Genomic DNA, 18,690 nt, shown 5'->3' on the forward strand with positions numbered 1-18,690 from the left:
ATGTATTATGAGTAATCTGATAGAGCGGTACCGTTCAAATTTCACATGGATAAGAAGCTAAAGTGTCCACTAGAAAGGTGAGAGAGAGCACAGGGCCAAAAGAAATTGGAACTGAAACTGAAAGAAAGAGTGAAAAGCCAAAAATTTATAAAAAAATATATTCAAAAACCACGGCGGTCTTTATATAAATACGACGTTTAATAGTGAACACGACAAAATTTTTTTAGTTAGCGTCATATTAAGTCCTTGTACCACGTGGATTAAAATTATCCACGTCGGTGAGTTCGAACCGAATTTTTTTTTTTTTTTTCAGTTTCCTCTCATTTCCCAAAAGCTACTTGTCTGATTCTCTTCATCTGCATCGTCTTTGTCTCCAAAACTCAGTATTCCCTCACTCTCAGGTCGTGTGAGGACGACGGTTTTGTCTTGTATTTGAAGTTTTTATACACACACCACGACGGTAATTAAATTCATTTTATTTTAATTGCACGATTGTACTTAGTAACCAACGTGGTGTGAGAATAACTACGACGTTACTAAGATAAAACCGTCGTCGAATTTTGAAATGATCGTGGGAGAGGGAAATTTGGGCAGGTTTTTATATATCAACTCATAATAAGACGACGGTTTTATATTATTTGCGTCGTTTTAAGTATCTTACCATGACGTATTTGCACATCCAGGTTTTTATAGATATTCACGATTGGTAATTTTTTTTTCCAACGTCTGAACTTTGATATTACGTCTTTTTTTTTTACTTAACCGTCATTGTTCTACTTGCAGTTTTCATCTCTCTCCAAAAATGGTTTCGAAATCTCAAAGCAAGGAGGCTCAAGTATCAAAAGGTCAAAGCAAGGAAGCTCAAGTTTCAAAAGCTCAAAGTAAGGAGCTTGCAATTTCAAAAGCTCAAATGAGTGAAGTCAAATCTGTTCAAAGCAATCCCGCAAAGAAGATGAGATTTACTTCAACATCTGTTCGTACCACTTTGGAAAACCCAAGGGAAGGTATCGTATAGTAGTGTAGCTCGGAAGTCCAAATGTCGTATCCACAGAGAGCGGTGTAAAGAAAATATCAGAGATGAAAAAGAACAAGTGTGATTGAGAGGTAGATTTATGCAAGATTTGATTTACAGAAAATTTAATTGATTAAAACACTAAGGCATTGGGGTTCCACTTTTAACATAAGCATGTAACTCTTATTAATTTGATCCACAAAATATTTTCCATAGCAGTTGTTCAAAATAATTAAAGCTCTTTTTAATTTCCTTTAGAAGTATTCTAACCATAACTTGTACCATTGGCAACAAACTATCAAAAAATAATCTTCGTCGAAATTCTATTAATCTTAGTAATTCTCTTCTCTTTTAAAAGCATGAAAGTTTTTACTATACAATGGGAAAAACATGATTGAACCCATGAAATAGATTATCAAACATTCATCAATTAATTAAAAAGAAAACTACAAATTCCATTTGAACAAAAACTACAAAATCACATTAAAGCAAGTTTAGATCAAACTAACAAAGATTACACACTCATATTAAAAGCTTTCTCCCTAGCCTTAGCTAGGGAGTTAGTTTCCCATAAAATAAAACTAAAACAGAAATTCAGAACTAGAAGAATTGGAGGAAGGAGAGAGAGCTCAAGAGAAGATTGTGAGCTTGGTGTCCCTTTTGAAGCTTCAAGACTTCTCTATTTATAGGGCTAAGAGGAAGGAACATCATGATGAATTACAACACCACCATTCCTATTTCAATACAAACCATAACTCCCACTTCATCCTGTCTATGTTGGTGAGGTTGCCATAATTCCATTGTTGAATTCTTTTCTATTCTTCTCCCTTTTCTTGTGGCTTTCATCATCTTTTTAAATAATGTAAATTGAATTTGAGCCTCTTTGGAGTGGATGACACCTTACAAAGCATGTGAATTCAATTTTTTCTTGTTTTCTTCCATCCCATACTTCTTTTCCTTTCTTCTTTTGGCATGGATGTGGCACTTCATGCATTTCTTTTCAATTCTTTTCTTCTTATGCTAGTTGCACTTCTTTCTTCATCATCATTGCTTCATGGATATGTTGAAGTTTTTTAATTGGCCACTAGCATATTATATTTGGGTGGCACACTTCTTGGCATGCAAATTGAGTTGGTTTTCACAACACACAAACCTACATAGGAAGTCATTGATCAAAGTTAATAAAATGACATTAAACCAATTTGACCAAGTAAAAATATAATTGCACAATATTATTTAATTACCCCTTATATTTGTTTTGAAATTAAATGCTAAGCGCAATAAATATGTGTTATTGTGTTATTATCAACGTTCGAGAAAGACCCAAGCTCTGCGACACAATGAGCCGTGTTGGGAAGAGGAAAATCCAGAAGATTAAGCCAATGGTTGAGTACAATAAAAGGGGCAGACCACATGGCAAGGCTGCTAGTGAGATGCAATCTTACATTGGTGTTTTGGCACGCACCAGAATCCCTCTTGTGGACAAGAAATGGACTCAATTGCCCAAGGACCTGAAGGAGCAGATTTGGGAAGCTATTCAAATGGCTTATGTTGTTGGGGAAGGGTCCAAGAAAATGGTGCTGTCGTCTGCCGCCAAAAAATGGAAGGATTTCAAGTCTACCTTAACTAGGCAGTTTATCCTTCCATTCGCAAATGAGAAGGAGAAGTTAAAAGAACCCCCTCAGCTTTATAACTTCATAGAGAAATCGCCGTTTGAAGTTATGTACTATGTCGGTTTGTTATAGAGCCCGTCGTCTTCATTGAAATACCACGACGGTATAGGTTTTGATTTTTTGTCTAATTTTCTTCATATTCATTTAGATGTCGTTTGTTTCTGCATCGTCGTCAGACGTGAAATACCAAGACGGTTTTTAGGAAACCGGGGTCTGAATCGAATTACCACGGCGGTTTATATTTTATCTGTTTTTCAGTCTATTCAATCACTAACATTCTCTCTCTCTCTCTCTCTCTATCTCTCTCTCTCTCTCTCTCTCTCTCTCTCTCTCCCTCTCTCTCTCTTAGAATGATTTAAAAAAACAATTCTCCGAGGACACTCTGATTGTCTCTGGGAGCAACGATATTTTGACCTTGGCTTTGGGAACCCCTGAGCATGGTGGGAGAGTCAGAGGTGTTGGAGCTGGGGTTTCCCCAACTCAATTCTTCAATTTGCCGAGACAGCAGAGAGTAAAATTTGTTGACAAATTGAAGGAAAGTGTTGTGGAGGCAGTCAGAGCAGAGTCATTGAGGATGGAGGCTAGGACAAAGGAAACTGTTATGGAGGGAGTCAGAGCAGAGAGGGAAATTATGTTGGCACAATTCCGTCAACTAATTCCCAATTTTGATCCCAACATGCTCAAAACACCAATTCCTTTACTGCCTCAAGACCAAAGCCCAATGTGAGACCCCTAGTTTTGGAGGAAGAAAATCCAAAGCTTGATGCTGATACTGCTGAAAAATAGCAAGCTGAAATGGTAAAATCTATGATACTTTCTTTTTCTGTTTTTAAATTTTAAATAGATGTAGCTCTTTTAAATATCCGACATCAAAATTTTAAAACAACACGGTATATCTTTACAGACGTCTGGAAACAATGATACGTCTATTTCTTCCAAGAACTGTCATTGTGAGTGAAATACCACGACGCTTTTACTTGTTTTGAATTTTATTACCTTGAAAATAACGGCGGTCTTTTCTTGCCGTCATCTCATTCTTTTATAAACCGTCGTCTATTTCATTAAAGCATTCACTGCAATTTAATTAGACGACATTCTGTAGTGTAGCGATGTTAGAACATCTACACAACGACAGTTATGTATTTACCGTCGTCTATAACCTTTATTCCGTCAGTATGTTCTAGAAGCCATCGTTTATACTATAAACCATGTCGGTTTGGTTGGTTTAGTTAAAGTCGTTTATTTTACTTGAAGTACAAACTAACTTATCAAATGAACGCAACATACTCAACGAACACAACCCTTGCGTTCGAGAGAAAAAATAGTGCGTTTGTTTGATAAAGTATTTTCCTTGGTCCAATTTCTCAGGGAACTGCGAAACTTTACTTAACGAACACATTCCTTGTGTTCGCTTGAACAAATAGCCCGTTTGTTTGAAAAAGTAAGTTAGCGGGGTCCATTTTTCAGGGGAACGGAGAACTTTACTCAACGAATGCAACCTCTTATGTTCGCGTGAACAAATAGCCCGTTTGTTTGAAAAATTAAGTTAGTTAGGACTATTTTTTCGGGGAACGAGCAACTTTACTTAACAAACGCAACCCTTGTGCTTGCGTGAAAAAATATCCCATTTGTTTGAAAAAGTAAGTTAGTCGGGCCCATGTTTCCATGGAACGAACAACTTTACTCAACAAACACAATCCCTGTGTTCGAGTGAACAAATAGCCTATTTGCTTGAAAAGTAAGTTAGTTGGGTCTATTTTTCCAGAGAACGGGCAACTTCACTCAACGAACGCAATCTTTGCATTTGCGTGAACATATAGCTCGTTTGTTTGAAAAAGTAAGTTGGATTGGTCCATTTTTCCGGGAACATGAAACTTTACTCAATGAAAGCACCCTTTGCATTCGCTTGAACAAATAGTACGTTTGTTTGAAAAAGTAAGTTTGTTGGGTCTATTTACCTGCGGAACAGGCAACTTTACACAACGAACCCAACCCCTATGTTAGCATGAAAACATATCCCGTTTGTTTGAAAAACAAAGTTAGTTTGGTCCATTTTTCGGGTAAATAGGTAACTTTACTGAACGAACGCACCCCTGCGTTAGTGTAAAACAATAGCCCGTTTGTTTGGAAAATTAAGTTAGTTTGGTCCATTTTTCGGGTAAACAGGTAACTTTACTGAACGAACGCACCCCTTGCGTTCGCTTGAACACATAGCCCGTTTGTTTGAAAAAGTAAGTTGGTTGAGTCCATTTTTCCAGGAACGAGTAACTTTACTCAATGAACGCACCCGTTGCATTCGCTTGAACAAATAGCCCGTTTGTTTGAAAACGTAAGTTTGTTGGGTCCATTTAGCCGGGGAATGGGCAACTTTACACAACGAACGCAACTCCTGCGTTAGTGTGAAAAAATAGCCCGTTTGTTTGAAAAAGTAAGTTAGTTTGGCCCATTTTTCGGGTAAATAGGTAACTTTACTGAACGAATGCACCCCTTACACTCACTTGAACAAATAGCCCGTTTGTTTGAAAAAGTAAGTTGGTTGGGTCTATTTTTCCATGAACGAGCAACTTTACTCAATGAACGCACCCCTTGCATTCGCTTGAACAAATAGCCTGTTTGTTTGAAAACGTAAGTTTGTTGGGTCCATTTATCCGGGGAACGGGCAACTTTACACAACGAACGCAACTCCTGCGTTAGTGTGAAAAAATAACCCGTTTGTTTGAAAAAGTAAGTTAGTTTGGTCCATTTTTCGGGTAAACGAGCAACTTTACTGAACGAACGCACCCCTTACGTTCGCTTGAACAAATAGCCCATTTGTTTGAAAAAGTAAGTTGGTTGGGTCCATTTTTCCAGGAACGAGCAACTTTACTCAATAAACGCACTCCTTGTGTTCGCTTGAAAAAAGAGCCCGTTTGTTTGAAAAAGTAAGTTGAATGAGAATATTTTTCCGGGGAACGACTGACAGTACCCGCCCCGAATTCCTCGGAACCCAGGACGAATTCGGTGAAAATTTTCGACATCTTACCGATGTCGGGCCCACTTACTAAGAATCGAGACTTTCTACCGAAATTTCGGCATAGTCTCCCCTGAAAATTGGACTTTTCCCCAAATTCTTTCCTGAACTTAAAATGACCTTTTTGCCCTTTAGTATTAATTAATATTTTAAAATTTTTTTTTTAAACCTTAATTAATTCAAATCATTTTATTTTATTGTTTATTTCAATTTATTTCCTCATTTAACTTTATTCTCTCTTACTTTAATTATTTTATTACTTTTTTAGACCGGGATGTTACAATCTACCCCTCTTATAAAATTTCGTCCTCGAAATTTCATACATGTCACTTGAAGGGGCATGGATACTGGGCCCACATCAGACTGGGATGTTACAACGACAATTTTACTAAACGAACACACCCCTTGCGTTCGCTTGAACAAGCTGCCCGTTTGTTTGAAAAAATAAATTGGTTGGGATGATTTTTCTGGGGAACATGTAACTTTACTAAACGAACGTATCGCTTGCGTTCGCTTGAACAACCAACCCGTTTGTTTGAAAAAGTAAATTGGTTGGGTTGATTTTTCTGGGGAACATATAACTTTACTCAACGAACGCAACCCCTGCTGGGCTCATTTTTCGGTTTGCGCACAGTCACTCTTGCATTGCACCATTGTAGTGCAATTTCATTTGTGTTATGCAAACGCTACCCGCCTGTGAGCAAACTCCACATAGCTTAAAAACACAAAAATCCATTTTTCTTATTTTCGTTTGCGCACAGTCACTCTTGCATGCATCACCATCATGCAATTGCATGTCTGCAATGCAAACGCTGCCTGACTGTTGGCAAACTCTTCGGAGCGTACACACGAAGCCCGTTTGTTTGAACGGGCAACTTTGCTCAACAAACAGAACCGCTGCATTCGCATGAACAAATAGCTTGTTTGTTTGAAAAAGTAAGTTAGTTGGGTCTACTTTTCCAGAGAACGGGTAACTTTACTCAATGAACGCAATCTTTGCGTTTGCGTGAACATATAGCCCTTTTGTATTCCTTTCATATTATTTTATTTTACATAATTCAATTATGTTTAATGTATGAAATGACCAATTTGCGCTCATATTTAATGACAGATTGGATGAAATGTGAGGTAATTAAACGGAAGGGGAGATATTGGCGATAAAGAGCACATGTGTGCAATTCTCAGTTTATAATATGCATATGCATATACCTGTACGCAATTTTGTAGCATCTATGTGCAATTCTCATTTTACAATATGCAATTTTGTAGCATCTATGAGCCCTGGGAGAAAGAAGTAAAGCTCTCAATGACTCAAGCTCTTGGCCATAAACCTTGTAGAAATTTTCTTCTTTTCCAGTATGCCCATTATCAACTTCAAATCCACCACTTTGGTCACGTATGCCCAGAAGGTAGCCAAGGTCAAAATCAAGAATGCAATTCCCCAACAGAAGAGTAAAAACAGTGTGGACACAATCATAATCCTGGACCCTAACCACTTGAATAGTGCCAAATCAATGAAATTTCGTGAACTACCAGAATCAAGGAAAATGACAACTGAACAATTCTTGATAAAGTCCTGTATCACCATAGCCTTGAGCAATTTTAGAGTTGGCGTAGAGGCTTCTTCAATAGAAACAAAACGAAGCAAGTACAAGTCCTGGTGAAGCTCTGTCATCAACCCTCCAATGAAGCAACTCATGAGAAACTCACCCCCACCATGCTACAGTGTTGGTCTCAGACAATGTTATTATCCTCCCAGCTGCTTTGGATTGAGCTGCATCGTTGGCTCCCTCAGGCTCAGCAGCTAAAACTCGAATTGCAGGGTTGATGGCCTTGGTAGCCAAAGCCACACCTGATATCAAGCCACCTCCTACACACCCACCCACAAACACACATATATTAACGCCAGAAAACAAAGCTCAGAAGTCAACAACAAAAATGTGAAGGAACAATAGTGAACTAATTTTTAAAATGATGATTAAATGTAACTGAACCAACCTCTTATGGGAACTATAATAGTGTCTAACTGTGGAACTTGTTGCTCCAGAAACTCCAATGATATGGTACCCTGTCCACTGCAAGAACATTTAAACATGCCATAAAGGCCCTAACTCCATTAGGTATGCTAATGAATGGTACTGTCCTCACATTACTTTAATAGGAACTATGATATTGTAAAATAGTATCTAATGCATTCACCTACAAGGAAGAAGTTTCGTTAATGCATCTGAATTGTTTAAGTATTATGAATTAGGCTAGGTAATACTAATCAAGGAGTAGCCAGGGTGATATTATATATCACCATAAAATTCAAGGCAGCATCTATGATTGTATTTTCAAGAAAATATGGTAACCATGACACACATATTGATCAACAGTTTACAATTCATAATATGATTTTGGTTTGGTCATTCTCTAGGTAAACACACGAACACCCTCACTGTAAAGCAACCTTTTTATGTTGTCTTATTTTGTATCAACACAGTAGACTCTGAAGGTACATCCTAAGTTTCAATAATATTGATACAAAACAAGGTCATCTTTATGCAAAAGATTTCTACTCTTCCCTCATCAAGGGCCAAAATTCCAAACATATGCAGTTAAAACAAATGAAAGTTGCATGTGTACCTTATTATGCGCCTATCGTTGTAAGGATGTAGAAGAACTGCCCCAGTTTCTTGCAACACCTTGGCTGCAGTACTTTCCCTTGATTGCATTGTGGGCTCACTCCAGATAAGCTGACCACCGTAACGAATGACATTCTCAACTTTGCACTTCAGAGCATTTTTTGGTATAACTATATATGCAGGGATTCCGCGTAGTTTTGCAGCCGAAGACAATGCTGCAGCATGGTTACCACTGAATTTGGAGGACAATATCAGGTGGTAATCCCACAAACTAATCAAAGGAAATACCCATGAAAGACAAATGAGCCGAAAGCAAACCTGCTGTGTGTTACAACCCCTTTAACAGCCTGATCATCATCAAGTGAAAATACAGCATTGCAAGCGCCTCTGAATTTGAAAGCACCACTGCATAGCCACATAATAATAAGTCTTATTGGTTGAGGAAAACTAAATGAATTCCAAACCAATCTAGGAAAGAAGTTGTAGGGGCTTTTTCCTTCCGGCAGCGAGTGGGCTGGACTGATGAAGTTGTCCCCTTTGTTTGAGTTCGAAAATTAAGCCCCAAAATGCTTCGAAAGGGCAGCAAAGCCTTAGGAAGTATTTTGGTTATCTTCTCCAACAAAAACAACAGAAAGTTACAGATAATTTCTTCACATTCACAGATGAACTTTTGGGCTTAGCATGAGGGGCATGTGGCATGAGAGCAAAGTTATCATGGGTTTAGCACTTTTGGAAAGAGAAAGCTTGTGGGTTCCTATGGAGGTCAGAGGTTCTAATGGAAGACAGGAGAGGTTCTAAGGAAGAGAGTTTTAGGTGGTTTTCGTAGCTTCCGGCAGCTCGACAGTGACTCTGTCAGAGCTGTAGCAATTTTGCCAAAGCAGGGGAGATGGGGGAAATGGGCTAGCAAAGCACGAAAATTTGCTGGGTTTGCAAGAGAGAAAGCTTGCTCTCTGAAGGTGGTGGGTTTTCAAGAGAGAAAGCTTGCTCTCTGAAGGCTGTCTATTGTTGTTTTGGCTGGGTAGAAGAGGCCCTATTTATAGTTGCTGGGGTTTGCTCTTCTCCAAGAAACCCTAACGGTTTCTTCCCAACTTAGCTAAGTTTTTCTCTTCCTTTCTTCTCTTCCTTCTTGACTTATCTCATGGTGGCAAAGCCAGCTCTGCCCTATCCCACAAAATCAGAGATTTTGGGTGCTCCAAGTCTCTTCCAGCAGCTGCCTCAGAGAGGAGCTCCCCTTTTTCACCCATCTTCTTTCTCATCTTTCTTCCCCTTTCCATGGCCAAACCTGAGGAAGGAAAGGAAGTAGATGTGCCTGCTGGTTTAAGAGATGGTGTCCTCCCCTGCGTGCCAAGATCCGTTGGTTTCTTGAATTCTTGCATTTGGAACTTGTTCCCAGCAGCCACTCACGTGTAGCTTTCCAACGTTCGTTGGTGGTTTTGCCTTCAAACTGAGTGCCAAGGCTTGAGCTGGTTTCATCCTAATTATGTTGGCTTTTGGGACAACCACAAGATCTATCCAATGGATGGGATAGCTTTGTCAAGTGTTGGGCTTTATTTTGGCTAGTTTGTTCTAATTGGGTTAATGGGCTTATTTTTTGGCTAGTTTATTCTAATTGGGTCAATGGGCTTATTTTTTGACTAGTTTATTGGATTAATGGGCTATTTTGGTTGAGGCAATGGTCCATCTCCTTTCTTGTGCTTACCCATGTTTGGGCCTAAGAAAATGGGCTTGAGTCTCGAGGCCCCCAAGCGACCCGAGACTTCCATTTCTTGGCCCATCGATGGGCCCCATGATAACTTGTTACCATCCATACCACAACCCACTCAAGCAAGCCCCGGGCATTTGAGTGGCTTGGGCCCACTTAAGCTTGTAGCGTGACGTGTTGCTTATTTGCTTGGCGTGGCATGTGTGCAAGCGCGTATGACGAACTTTCGCATGCCCTAATCGGGCTTCTCCTCGGTAAGGTATTGCATTGGGCCGAGAATTTATTTGGTCCGAACCGTGGATTTTTTGGGCCTCAACAGAAATAAACACTCACCCCTTTTGAAAACATTCACATTTGAAAAACAGCTGCCTTCCTGCAAGAGCATTCAAAGATTCAGAGGACAAGACAGGAGTTTGGTGTATGAATGGCTTGATGTGTGCTTCTGCTTCCCTTATAGAGGAAATATCAGCAGCATATTTTACCTCCCTCATTTGACTCTCTGCATCCATCTTTATACCACCAATAACAAAAACTTGATTTTTTTTTTTAACTGGGTAAGAAACAATCACACTGAAATTTTAGCAACACCTTCAACAATCTAAGAATTTAAAGAACAAAAGTTCTAATAAATGAATCAGAAAAGGTTTAAATTTTGAAGAAAATGCAATGAGCTAAAATGAATCACACCCATAATCCATTAATTCCTGAATGGAGAGCATGTGGTGATCTGCCAGATGTATCAACCCCAAAACCCAATTGTTTCCAAGCTTCTTGATCATGATTCTTCAAAGACAAAAACTGAGTAATCTTCTAAATTGAACCGATGGAAAAAGAAGACAACTAAGCAGGTAAACCTTGCGTGGATGGTGATTCCGGAATCGGCGATGTCCGATGACTGTTGCATCTCGGCGTCGGCAGAAGTGAGACGCCCAGATTCTGATTTGGGACATAGATGAGGATTGGATTTTCAAGAGAGAGAGATCAATCGCAGAGATAAGTAGCTCCAGTGCACGCGAGGGCTTCTGCGCGTTCGTTGAAGCTTTTTACTTGTTTTCTGAGTCACGTGTATGTCACGTGATATTTAATAACAAAGGGCTCAACAAGTCTTCAGGTCATTTAATCTCAGCCCTTTATTTTTAAAATGCAATACTGGCCCTTGGATAACTGGCTGTACCGGTACAGCCGATGCACCACAGAATTTTCAGCCCCGAATATGCCCAGCCACGTTTTGGCCTCAAATCTCCTCCAAATCCGGCCCAAGCCAACTCGTTTTAAAGATAAAAACGTTCTGAACACTTCTCCAGAAGGCCACGAACCCATCTGAGGTCAATTTGGGCTCCAAAACACAATAAAAGCCCAAATCATGGGTTGTCACATTGCAAATGCTGCAGGCAACTGGTAAGGGCTGCTATACAGCAACCTGTGAACATGGAATTCTTTGTAATAACATGTCAAATTTTGCATCAAATCTTTCAAGCTTTTTCTCCATTTTTTCAATTTGTGCCGACATATATGGAGAACCATTAGATAGCTCAAAAACGGACCTAGATTGTGGCTGCTCAACTGCCCATTGATGTGTATCTGCTGCCATTTTTTCAAATAATAAACAAGCCTCTTGTGCATTTTTATCCTTGTACGAACCTCCACATGAAGCGTTGACAAGAGTTTTTGTTGTCATATTTAACCCTCTAAAAAACATATGCACTTGATCAATACTGTTAATACCAGAATGTGGACATTTTCTATTCAACTCTTTAAACCGTTCCCACGCCTCATGAAACTCTTCATTTGGTTTTTGGGCAAAAGATAAAATTTGAGTTCTCATGTCAAGAGTCTTTGAAGCTGGATAATACTTGTTTAAGAATTTTTCACTGAGTTGGTTCCAAGTGCTAATGCTTCCAGATGGAAGTGTGAGGAGCCATCTCCTTGCTTGATCTTTCAATGTGTAAGGAAATAAACAAAGCTTAATAGATCCAGCTGAGAATCCTTTCACCATGTGGTGCTTGATTTCGAATGTAGACCCTTCCTCCACTTCTGGATATGTAATGCAACCTGGTATGTTAGTGGCATGAGCTGTTAAAGAATTACCCAAAGGATCACCAGCTGCTGGAATAACAAAAGCCATTGTTTCTTTACTGTGCAGGTCCTCAGAATATAAAGACTGCAGAAAAGTCCCTTGCAGTGAAGGAACCCACAGCAAATTTTGCTCTCTGCGTCTCCTCCTTAAAGATTGCTCAGGTTCTGGATCAAACGGAAACAATTTCTGATATGCTGAACATGTGCTGACCATGCACAGATCATAATCTGCACTGCCCTACTGTGATCTGTAAAAATAAAATAAAACCGAAAATTATTTATTTCTTTTTTTTGTATGTATGTACAGCAATAATTATGCATAATCTGATTAGAACGAATTATTTTAAATAATCCCCGGCAACGGCGCCAATTTCTTGATAGGAAGTTTAGTACCTGCGCAAACAGGGTTAAAACTCCTATAAAACTTGCAAGAATGACAAGGTTGTTGCAGTATAAATGATTCTCACAAGGTCGTTCTCCGCAGGGATTATTAATTATTGTAAAAGAGAAAATTGAGATGTTTGATTTGAAGACCTTAAATTAAAACGAATTTAACTAATAAAAATAAGGCAATATGCAAAATTAAAGCTAAGAGTAAGGGAAACAGTTGTGTTTTTAGAAATCAAATTAAGAAAGCACTAGGGATCCGCCGTCACCTTAACAATTCTATATAGTTTTCCCAATAACTTATGACCTATACATGCATATTTCAAAGGTTAGGTATTCCTAATATATGCCTACTTGGACCCCCAACATAGAGCATATATCACACATGCAATCCGTTTGTGGTATTCATATCAAATCTAAACATACATAACTCATTAAGTTCTGTGAAACCTTTTGACAAACCATGCAACCCTTAAGACGTGGTATTCATCCTAAGTGAAATTGCACATATTAATCAAAAGAAGCCTTCGTCAATTTCAGGGACCGACCTCCGACCAAAATTGCATCAAATTACTTTTCTAAACATCCTAATGGTGATCAAGCATCAAGACACTTAGATAGTTTAACCCAGTGATGAATAATTCGAAAACCTGCATGCATATAATCATAAGCAAATTGGACAGAGACTACATATTCTTGCTAAGGCTCGTGGCCTCACCCTAGCAAAAGAAAGTTAGTTACGCATGTTCATAATTAAAATCAAAGAAAATATCATTCGAATGGATAAGAATAAAAACACCTTGAAGTAGAAGTTCTTCAAAAATCCTAGCAAAAGTCGCATTCAAAAGCCAAAAGAGAAGTCCTAAATTTGCTGTGAAAAATAACTTAAATATCTCCTAAAAGTTTTAGGCTAAAACCCAGCTGCCCAATCCCCACAAGGAAACTAGGTTAAAATAAAATAATACTAGGATATAAAGTCCAAATTGAATTAGGAGAATCTGCCCCCAATCTGCCCAACCACGTTTTGGCCTCAAATCTCCTCCAAATCTGGCCCAAGACAGCTCGTTTTAAAGATAAAAACGTTCTGAACACTTCTCCAGAAAACCACGAACCCATCCGAGGTCAATTTGGGCTCCAAAACACAATAAAAGCCCAAATCGTCACTATTCCAGCACCGCGCACTGCTCCTTTATTTTATTGCCAGAGAATAACCGCTTGGTAGAAAAATCTGAAATTTTGACACGATCAAGCTAAGTGACTCACGAACGTCCTCCAATTGGAATTACTCCAGAGGAAGTCGAAAGTCCTATTTGATTATGTTTTGCTCCAGAGGAAGTCGAAAGTCCTATAGTGGAAATATAATTCAAAGTATCAAAATTCTTCCAAAATATCAACCAAAATATACTAAGAATGGGGCTAAATATATAATATAAAATATGTCCATCAGTGCACACTACTACAAAAAGCGAAAAAGACGACGGCAGAACATAAAACCGTCGTTGTATTTAAAACGACGACGGTAAAAAAAAAAACGGTCGTGGATAAGTGCCTTACTGTTGAATATTTTTAAAAGACGACACACACAAATAAAAAAGCGTCGTTTTTTAAAAAAGGTTTTCTTCAGAGTTAAAATCTGACCAAAAAAACAACGACAGCAGGTATGAATCCACCGACGTAGAACATATAGACGACAGTTCACCAAAAAACCTGCGGTGTTAACTCCTAACTAAACACGACCAACTGTTCTTAGTGCGCGTCGTATAATATAATGGAATCCACGTCTGTATACTACGACGGTGCCTCTCCGTAAACCACCGTCTTAATTTTTATTTCTTTTTAAGATTTAATTATTTTTTAATTTTGGTAGCCTTCGAAAATTAAAATGAGATCCCAAGAGGTATGATATCTTACCTTTGAGATCTTTGGATCCTGATCATAATCGAACCACCAAAGTGAGAAAGACAATATTTTAAATACACAAAATCCAAAAAGAAACCAGAACTGAACTGACTACTGCAAACTTTGAGAAAGACAATGTTTTGAAAGTTAATGATGTGTGCGTCTTGGTGTCTTTGAGATACACCAAAACGCATACATCATTAACATCCAAATTATTGTCTTTGAGATGTGAGAGAGAGTGATGATGTATGTGTGTATGTGAGAGAGGAAGACGAGCCTCCAGAGAGATCAGAAGAACTTGGAACCCTAAATGAAAACTGAAACTGAAAGAAAGAGTCAAATTTATAAAATAAATCTTTTAAACTCACGGCGGTCCTTATAGACATACCGCCGTGTAATTGTAAAAAACCACGTCGGTTATTCTTTAATGGAATCCACGTCGTATAATTTTATGGAATCCACGTCGTATAATGTAATGTAATCCACGTCGGTATATTACAAAAAAAAAGACGTGTTAAATAATATACCATGACGCGAGAGATTAATTTATCGACTTATTATTTTGGAGTGTACTACGACGGTACCTACAACACTACTGTCATGTTTATTTACCACGTCCTAAGTTCAAATTACCGTCGTATTTTTTCAATTTATACGTCTGCCTTCTCTATAAACCGCCGTCTTATTTTTATAGCTTTTTAAAATTAATTAATTTTTCTTTTATTTTGGTAACATCTTTCTTAACACAAAACAAAATTTAATTCTCAATCCTCAACAACATTTTCATCTTAAAAGGCAAATCTCTTCGTGTTAAATATTGATCAATATTTACACAATATATGTACACAAATTAGGCAAATACATCGTGGTTTCTTTTCTGCCTTCACCCTCAGCTTGTTCAACTGTTTCTTCCTCTCATATGCAAGTTGGGCCCTCTCCTTCCTCTTGTTCTCAAGCTCTTGCACAGCCACAGATGAATATCTAATAATTTCAAAAAATCAAAATCAACAAAGTGTGAAAAGCTCACTTTAGAGCATCAGGAATGACCATCCTCTTTATTTTATCATAAGGAGCATCAGGAACACCCTCGTATGCCTTCAAACGGGCAAGTGCGACTGCAAACCCATGCTTGGTCTTGTGAGGAATCATTCTGCAAACCCATTTGCTTTCAGAAAGACAATTTTTTAGAATTTGATGAGACAGTGTAACAACCCGGTCCTTAATTAATTTTTAATTATTAATTTATTCTGGTAAAAAGACAATTTTGCCCTGAAATATTTTATTATGATTAAAGTTGACTTTTTGACCGGAAAAGAATTTGGAAAATTTGTTTGGACCATTGCGTCGGGCTCGTCAAAACGAGTTCGTAGACACACGGCACGCTCAATTCCGAGTTGTAACGAAGGATGAAAGGTCTAGAAACAAAAAGGACATAGAAGGAATTTTTTAAGTTGTTACTGTAACTACAGTACCGCTACAGTACCGTGCCAAATTTTATTATTTTTCTCCATCTTCCCCCCTCATTTTTTTCCAGCTCCTTCTTCCTTGGCAGATCGACAGTCACTGTAGCAGCAGTGACTGTTCGACTTCCAAGCCGTCATACGCCCCCGTTGTGCACCGGTTGGCCGTGCCACCTTCATGAAAAATGTTCCCCTCGTCCTCCTCTATAAAACCCACCAAAAACCCGATTTGATTCGTTGGCGGTGAGCTCGATTCGAAGCTTAGAAAAGGGTTCGGTTTTCCGGCAATGTTCTTGCATTTTCCGGCGATTCCAACGGCCAATTCCATCGAGTGAGGTATGTAAATTCATCCCCTCATCATGCTCTATCTGTCTATGTAGGTATTGTAGATCGATAATAAGGTTTTTCAGATAGTTCAAATTACCCATTTTGGCCGACGGTTTCGGCTTTGTTCCGGCTAGTTCCGGTTAGTTTTTGGCCATGGTCCAAGAACAAAAGTGGCTCCAATTGATGGTCTGAACCTAGGGTAGGATGCTTGGCCCCAAATTTTGAGATTTTCTGGCAGTGGGTATTGAATCATATGTTTAGTTATTTATTTATTCAATTATTTACTCATTTAGTTATCCATTACTTTTAAATATTATTATTTTAGTTTCGGAATGGTTTGTTAATGGGATTTTGCCATAATTAATAAATTAGCTAAATATCTAAATAGTTTGTGAAATAAGAGGAATCTCAAGATAAGTTTCAGATATGATTTTGTTTTCAAACCCACCACAGGAGTAACCCCCCCCCCCCCCCCCCCCCCCCAAGTTGCTTTGAAACAGTTGTTATTCATAGATAACGCCCCACGAGTTCGGGGACGCCTGAAACCTGAGACCTGCGAGGAGCGCGGCTTGGATTGACTTGGTGTCTCCGAGGCCTGCGAGGGACGCGGCTCAGGCTGACTTATGGTCCCTTGAGGCTTGCGAGGAATGCGGCTCGGGTTGACTTGGTGTCTCCGAGGCCTGCGAGGAACGCGGCCTAGTTAACTTTGTGTTCCTGAGGCCTGCGAGGATGGAATTGACGGATCAGAAATGGGGGTACGCCTAGGTGGAGAGAATTTAAGCTTTGTAACGCTTTTAAAGTAAAAGTGAGGAACTTTATACAGTTACTATCATTTTCTTAATCAATATATTTATGTCACAAGAGAAAGACGGATATATATATATATATATATAATTAATTATTTATGAACCTTACATGAGTTCGATACCAGGGCATTCGGAGCTTGTTTATTTTATTTTAATCCATTTTGCTTTAGTTTATCTTATTTTATTTTATTTAAGTTGTTTGCCTTGATCTTTTTATTATTGGTCATGGTATTAAATAGTTCAAGTATTTTCTAGCATACTTTGCCCCCCACCCCCCCCCCTCCTCGAGTTTTAGAGATAACCGGACCGAGGGAGCGAGGATTGCGGATCAGGTTGACTAGATGTCTCCTGAGTCCAGCGAGGATTACAAGGCAGGACGTGTCACCAATGGTGTCACGAGTAATTAATAGTTATGACTTTCCAAGTATGATACTTGAATCTAAATGCTTTTATTCCTTCATTTGAATATAGTTATTGCCATGTGAGTAATGCCAGTAAGCTTGGAACAGAAAGCTGAAATGAAATAGAAGAGCTACGTGTGGCTTGATCCCTCAGTAAGGGTATGAAGGCAGCCTTTTGTTACAAGGTGCAGCCACGTGTTGTTGTTAATGTATTATTGATATCCTGAGAGCTGAGATGAATTTTATTAGCGGAATGATTTATTTGATTTATTGAGGCTTGCGGCCAGAATAATATGATGCTTGATTTTCGATATAATTTGATACATGCTGGCAGTTGGGTTATATTCGTATATGCTAGTTTAACAGGTGGAAGTTTTTGGGGAAATGTCATTTTATAGGGGAGATTCCGCCGAATTTTCGGTAGAAGTCGAGCCTGAAATTCTTTGGATTTGGTTTAGAAGGGTATTTTTTTGGTCATTTGTGCCCGGCACCCGCCAGGTGTCGGACACGCATAGGGTTCGGTTCGGATTCCAAAGTGGAATTTGGATCGGGCCCTGTCAGACAGAGCAAAGGGCAAGAAGAAGTTGGAACCCTAATTGAAAACTGAGAGTTAAAAAACGCGTGAAAAAATCATATTTAAACAAATTATCGTAAATATCCACGTCGGTTCTAATATACATAGCGACGTCATATTTGAATAATCAACGTCGAATATCTAATAATTTCATAAAATCAAAATCAACAAAGTGTGAAAAGCTCACTTTAGAGCATCAGGAATGACCATCCTCTTTATCTTATCATAAGGAGCATCAGGAACACCCTCGTATGCCTTCAAACGGGCAAGTGCGGCTGCAAACCCATGCTTGGTCTTGTGAGGAATCATTCTGTAAACCCATACTTGTCTTGTGAGGAATCATTCTGCAAAACCCATTTGCTTTCAGAAAGACACTCTTTTAGAATTTGATGAGACAGAGCAAAGGGCAAGAAGAAGTTGGAACCCTAATTGAAAACTGAGAGTTAATAAACGCGTGAAAAAATCATATTTAAACAAATTATCGTAAATATCCACGTCGGTTCTAATATACATAGCGACGTCATATTTGAATAATCAACGTCAGTTTAGATAAACAAGCGCCGTCATAACTAAATCGGAAATCCAAAAGTCATTTGGCGCGTATTAAAAAGAGAACGACGTCGTTTTCAGAACCCCAAAGGAACCACGTCGGTTTATTAAAATACATAGTCGTTGAATTTCGAAGTACAATGTCAGTTTAGATAAAAAAGCGCCGTCATAACCACTTCGGAATTCC

The 18,690-nt window shown here is 38.7% G+C and overlaps 1 protein-coding gene and 1 non-coding gene across 2 annotated transcripts; one reads left to right on the forward strand and one right to left on the reverse strand.

Moving 5' to 3' along the window:
- Positions 1 to 7,000: 7,000 nt before the first annotated feature.
- On the reverse strand, positions 7,001 to 14,420 carry LOC110754200 (serine racemase-like; the record flags this gene model as incomplete). The annotated part of the gene is made up of 7 exons (XM_088247240.1): positions 7,001 to 7,565; positions 7,694 to 7,770; positions 8,324 to 8,554; positions 8,641 to 8,727; positions 10,358 to 10,574; positions 12,343 to 12,384; positions 14,399 to 14,420. Coding segments are annotated over 7 exons (840 nt in total), but the record flags the coding sequence as incomplete, so codon positions are not given.
- LOC148297727 (small nucleolar RNA R71) lies at positions 11,748 to 11,852 on the forward strand. The gene has a single exon (XR_015833259.1). It is a non-coding gene; the product is annotated as a small nucleolar RNA R71 (small nucleolar RNA).
- Positions 14,421 to 18,690: the final 4,270 nt, after the last annotated feature.

Source organism: Prunus avium, chromosome 1 (assembly GCF_965620075.1).
Source record: "Prunus avium chromosome 1, drPruAviu1.hap1.1, whole genome shotgun sequence".
Classification (NCBI taxonomy): Eukaryota; Viridiplantae; Streptophyta; class Magnoliopsida; order Rosales; family Rosaceae; genus Prunus; species Prunus avium.